At 39.2% G+C, this 5,891-nt stretch overlaps 1 protein-coding gene and 1 non-coding gene across 2 annotated transcripts in view; both read right to left on the reverse strand.

Annotated features, from left to right (window-relative positions):
• The window catches only part of ZCCHC8 (zinc finger CCHC-type containing 8), a 21,543-nt gene that overhangs the window by 10,794 nt on the left and 4,858 nt on the right, over positions 1–5,891 (reverse strand). Inside the window, exons 3-7 of the mRNA XM_045296721.1 lie at positions 4,774–4,879; positions 3,628–3,708; positions 1,651–1,754; positions 1,466–1,531; positions 862–922 (exon numbers count right to left, since the gene is read on the reverse strand). Coding sequence (XP_045152656.1) covers positions 862–922; positions 1,466–1,531; positions 1,651–1,754; positions 3,628–3,708; positions 4,774–4,879 — 418 coding nt within the window. The remainder of the gene's footprint in view (positions 1–861; positions 923–1,465; positions 1,532–1,650; positions 1,755–3,627; positions 3,709–4,773; positions 4,880–5,891) is intronic.
• LOC115871965 lies at positions 496–659 on the reverse strand. The gene has a single exon (XR_004047583.1). It is a non-coding gene; the product is annotated as a U1 spliceosomal RNA (small nuclear RNA).

Consider the following 5,891-nt stretch of genomic DNA (forward strand, 5'->3'; position numbering starts at 1 on the left):
CAGTGAGTGAATGAGACAGTGAGTGTGAGTGTGAGTGAGGCAGTGAGAGTGAGTCACTGAGTGAGGCAGTGAGAGAGTGTGTGTGCGGCAGTGAGTGAGTGAGACAGTGAGAGTCAGTGAGTGAGTGTGAGTGAGTGAGGCATGGCATAAATGAGACAGTGAGAGTGAATGAGACAGTGAGCGAGTGAGGCAGTGAGAGAGTGAGACAGTGAGGCAGTGAGACAGTGAGAGTGAGAGCGAGTCAATGAGTGAGGCAGTGAGTGTGTGTGTACGGCAGTGAGTGAGTGAGGCACTGAGAGTGTGAGGCAGTGAGTGAGTCTTCAGTTTTAATATATAAGAATGTGGCAAAAAGGAGATATTTTAGAAAAATAAGGAAAGAAGAAACGTAGCTGGTTTATTTCCTCAATCTTATTGTAAAATCAACACAGGGTTTTATGCTATTTGTCTAAAAAATTAAATTTTTTGAATAAAGTTTTTCTCTTTCTTTCTTTTAGATAGGAGAGAGCGTGAATGCAGTCCCCCACTTCCACAAATTATGCAGTCGAGTTTCCCACATTTGGGGAAATCACAGGGGTCAGCACATCTGGAGTGCAATGGATAAGCCTTGCCCTGGGAAAACCACCTTCGTGATCATGCTATCTCCCCTGCCAGTTAAGTATGAATAAACTTCTAAAAAATGCAAATGCTATACACAGTTCGTATACAGAGTACTGTGATAAATAACTTAAAAATGAAACTATTATCTTTAAATCTAAGGGGAATTAGAAACGACTGCATATCACATCACACAATTCTGTCCATGTGTTGAAAGCAATACAAAGCACTAGTTCAAAGGCATTTTTTAATGTGAAGGAAATTTACCATTGGGCATTCTTTCATCTGATGCTCTTCCGAACCACAATTGAAACAGTGAGGCTTTGGCCTATTTGGTCAAAAGACAAAGATTTTCCAAAAGTGAATCAATAAAATTTTGGACAACAGTAACTTTTATCAGAGAGCAAGTACATCACAGATTACTAAGCTCTGCAATAATAATGTGCACTTTAAAAACATACACCTCATGTCCTTCATAGCACATACAGAGTTTTAAACCAAGAACCATACGGTTTCTGATGGAATCTGTTACCTCGGTTTTTACAATGATTAATAAGAATTGAGGCAAACAAATGGTCAGAGTTCCTTCAGGTAACACAGAAAGAGGGCAGATGTTTATAAGACAGCAATGAAATTGATGGCAACAATTATACCTTTCCGCCCACCCAGGCTCATTAAACTCAAATAAATGAATTCTAATAAACTCAGGATTGATTTTTACATATACAACAAATTCTACCTTAGCCTGCAATTTACTTGACAGAAAGCCAGGCATAAAGAATATTTACTTTTCAAGTTTAAAGGCTTAGTGGTTTTGGCTCAAAAAAAGTAAAACAAAAAGAAAAAACCAAAACAGAACTCCCACACAAACCTTTTTGCCTTTACTTGTATCTCTTGCCCTTCTAGAGAAACAATTTGGCTGAAGACTTGCTGGTACCTTTAGTGAATTTTATTAAGGAATAGTTATCAAAGGCTGTAAAATTTGGTAAAACTGTTTTAATAAAGGTGAACTGAATGGCGAGGTGCACAGAGGTCTTCATTCACTATGTAGGATACTTGGGTATCTCCCATCCTTCCGTAAGCTGAGGGTTTTCATTTAGTAGCGGTTGCCCCAATTTATCAAGGCAAAAATTAGAAAAATACAGCACACTTCCTACAACCTGCAGAAAACAAGTCAGAAGACACTGCTATTTAAGCAAGAAAACAGACAATGGATAATGTAAGAGTATGATTAATTTCCTTTAACAATTAATTTCTGGATGATGTTATTAGAAATAATAACCAACTCCAAAATTACGTGAGCCAGTTTTTATTTCCTTATGTGCATCTCCTGTAAGTTCCCTCCTTCCTATATCCTTGTGCTTTCCTTTGCTGCCGGAGCACCAGTTACTAGCCAGGCTATATATACTCTCTTCAGACTTAAAAGAACAAACAAAACAAAAAAGGAAAACCTTGACATTTCCCTGCAATTTCTATGCACCCCTTTCCAGCAAGACCTGGAGGAACGCTCTCTGTATCTGACCTTTCCATTTCCTTTCCTCCCATTCCTCGATCTTTGACTCCCCGCCACCCCTGACACTATTTGGTGGGAATGTCAAACAGCAAACTTGAAAGAATGGTATAATGAGCATCTATAATGAACATCCTATACCCTCCGCCCAGGTGCAACCATTGCTAAGGGCTTGCCACATTTCTTGGGGGGCCACACCTCTCTCCCTCCTCGCTCATACACATTTTTTACTGAGCCACTTGGAAACTATAGACATCAGTACACTTCACCCTTAAATACTGTGTCTTCTAAGAATATTCTTTATAAACCACAATTGAGCACGATCATACAAAGAAAATGAAAGTTCTCCAATGTCAGTGAATATTCAATTCATAATCAGTTTTCCCAGTTGTCCCCTAAAGCCCCATTCATAACTTTTCTCCCTCAAACCAGGATTTGGTCAAGGTTCACACATCGCCATTAGTTGTTCCATTTTTTGGTTGTTCTTCCACTAGAATAGTTTCCCTGACCTTTACAAAATGACACTGCCACTCATTCTTGAACATCTCTAGGAAGACTTTTTGCTCTATGTAAGGTACCATTCCCTGGGTTCCCTTCCTGCCTGGCTGACCACTTTCTCAGTCTCCTTTCCTAGAACATTCTAAACACTGGCATACCCTAGGGTCAGTTCTCTCACTCCCTAGGTGCCATATTGAAACCCACGAAATGAAACTAATTCATGTACCAATAATCCCTTACTGTCCAATCCTGACCCAGCCATAGCTCCAATCACGTGTACCCAAGGACTGATTTGACAGATCTCTGTGGATGTCTTACAAACACTCAAACTCACAGATTAACAACCCACTGGCTGCCCATCTCCAAAGCCGCTCCTCCGCCAGCCTTCCCATCACAGGAACAGGCAACTCCGATCTTCTGGGTGTTCATACCAGACACGAGAGCCATTCTAACCACTCTCTCTCTCTCAGATAGTCTACTTCAATTCTTCACAAATTTTATGAACTGTACTTTCAGAGTCGAAACAACTTCTAATCCCGCTACCAGTGGGAATCGACTTGACGGCAGTGACTATTTGAAAGGATGATTTATCCCCACTCAGCTTCTTTTAGTTTTTCCCGCTCTTCTCATCTGTTCAAATATTTGCCTTCCAAACCTGCCATCTGTTCTAAGACCTGGTTATCCCTCAACTTCATGCCACTTGTAAATTCAGCAAGCCTGCTTTCTCTATCTTCTTCATCGTGTCCTTGAAAACAAGTGCAATGAGGTCAGAAAAAAAACCAATGTCTACTAAGTATGTCTACTGAGACCCGCCCCCTGCCCCCCAGTAAAGACTTCAAGAGTAAGTAAAAAGCTATAAGATGAAGAGTCTGAAGGCCAGGCTGATGTTACAATAAGGTTAACAAAAGAACATGACTGCGTAAGACACCTGGACTGTACTATTTAACTATTCCACTTTATTATTTAAATACCTTGCGAGGGAAAACAGAGATCTGCAAAACCCAAAACCAAAATGCCACACTTACACTAAAAGGCTCCTTGCTGTTCTTAATGACACAGGCTTCTTCTTCTACTTTATGGTCCTCTTCCAGCACAACACTGGATGGCTAGTAGAAAAAAAACGTACCACACATTACATCAAGGGTAAATGGAATGGAACACACTTGTTTTTATTTTATAACAGATAGCAAAGACATATACAATATTTTTTGATTCACTGCTGTCATAATCAGAGTCAGTTGGTTAAACTAGGAATGTCTACAAGAAATCTCACAAGTGTGGCATCTTCTGAAATATTGGCACACACCAGGGCCTACTGTTCATGAACATTCACCATGGAAGCCCCAGCATCTAACTGGCCAGAGACTTATCTTGAAATCATAGAATCAGAATGATTAAAAAACAATAATTTTATATTACTGTTCAATTGGGTCAGCTTTAGCTCGTGGTTACTTTGTGATTTGAACCAATCATTTCATATTACTGTTCAATACTGATGTTCAAAACAACCCTTAAGGCTCCACAATATTCTGAAGTGTTCTTTGAATCAAAAATTGATATTCACTATGGTTATATGGTTAAATATATTTTGTTCCTTCATTCTCTAAAACTTGTATTTTATTGATTAAAAATTAAAAGTGATGAGCAGAAAGTTACATCGGAACGCTTCAATTACAAGCCCTGAGGACCCAGAGTTTTACATTCATTCTTTTAAAAAAACTTTTTTTTTTACATTCTTTCTTTTAGGCTATTTCAGACTACTTACCATCAGACTACTTATTTATAATGTTAAAAATAACATACCCATTTTATTACCGAAAGCATATCAGCTTTACATAAAAGAATCAGACATTTTTATAAATATTTACAAATTTCAGAAATATATTTTTGTTTTCCTGTTTTGAAATTAATTTTATACCTCAAAACTATGTGCTCAAGCTTTAGTTTTGAGTGTACCGAGTCTGCATAAAACTCCCCTGGCCATAGGACCCATAGATCAAACAAAGTCAGAGAGCTGTATTAGCCAGACTGAGACCATAAATAAGGAAGCCACTTCAAGGTCAGGAAGTGGACAATTTAACAAACATTCTGGTTTTGATTCCTGTGGCCTCATTCCTGCCAGTGAGAAGAGAATAACCTACTGATCTTAAAGTCTCTTAAGTATTAAATACCTGGGGCAAAAGATTAAAGGAAGTCTTTTCCACATCTTTTTTCTGCTGTTCCTCAAATCTTTTTACTAAATTTGATACAAATTCCTCTATTTCTTGATGATATTGCCTGTGTAAGAGGACAAAACGGTCAGAACCCAAAGGAAAAACATGTAATAGACTGAAGTCTTATGCATACCATCAGAGGTCACGTGTAAATTTCACTTTGTCAGAGGTTTATCAAATCATGGATTCAATGGAATGCTCAGGAACCTACTTCTTAGGAAAAGATATTATCCAGTCAAAGAATTGATTATGACAACCTAGCAAAGTGTCAGACAGAGTTTTAGCCAAATATTTGTTCAAAGACTAGAATGATTTAATTTAAAAATTTTATGAACTTGGTTTGCAAATAGAGAATACATGTCAATAACTGAAACTACAAAAAGATTCTTTCCTTCCTAATTTCTCCTAATCACCTATCTCCACGATATAACCTATGCAGTGAGTCCGTATCTACCTCCCTCCCAAATACTTTATGTATAGAAATACAAGGAAACATCCATACAAAAATTCAAACCAAAAAGAAAGCAAGAAAAAACACAGCAGTCTACTTCCTCTAGTCTGCCTTCGAAAGCCACGATCATGAAATGTTCTTGTTCAATTAAGGCAGCACCAAAGGAGCTCACTGGCCACAATTCCTCGGAATCAGCTCCCCTTTTACAGGTTACGGGAGCTTTCTGGGCTCTTCCAGCCCAGACAGCCTGCAATTTCTGCAGGTGAGGTAGCAGGTGAATGGTGTCCAAATGGGCCTGCCGCAAACCTCGGTGGGGTACAGAAGCCAGCATGGAGAAAGCAGTACAACATCCCCGCTGTGCCCATTGCTTGCTACTGCACTCACCATCCAGTGTCCTCATCTCTCACTCAGGTTCCACTTTTGCTGAGAAACAGCAAGTAATGGGCTAGCGCACAAGTAATACTATGTGAACTAACTGCCATCAAGTCGAATCACTCACAGCAACTCTATAGGACAAGGTAGAAGTGCCCTTGTGGGTTTCCCAGACTGTAATTCTTGACAGAGTAGAAAGCCTCATCCTCACCATTCTGTTCCAATGAAGGAGTCCTGGACGCATAGTGGATTA

This window comes from Echinops telfairi, unplaced genomic scaffold, assembly GCF_000313985.2.
Source record: "Echinops telfairi isolate 266 unplaced genomic scaffold, ASM31398v2 ScPeMD7_7412;HRSCAF=8450, whole genome shotgun sequence".
In the NCBI taxonomy this organism is placed as follows: domain Eukaryota; kingdom Metazoa; phylum Chordata; class Mammalia; order Afrosoricida; family Tenrecidae; genus Echinops; species Echinops telfairi.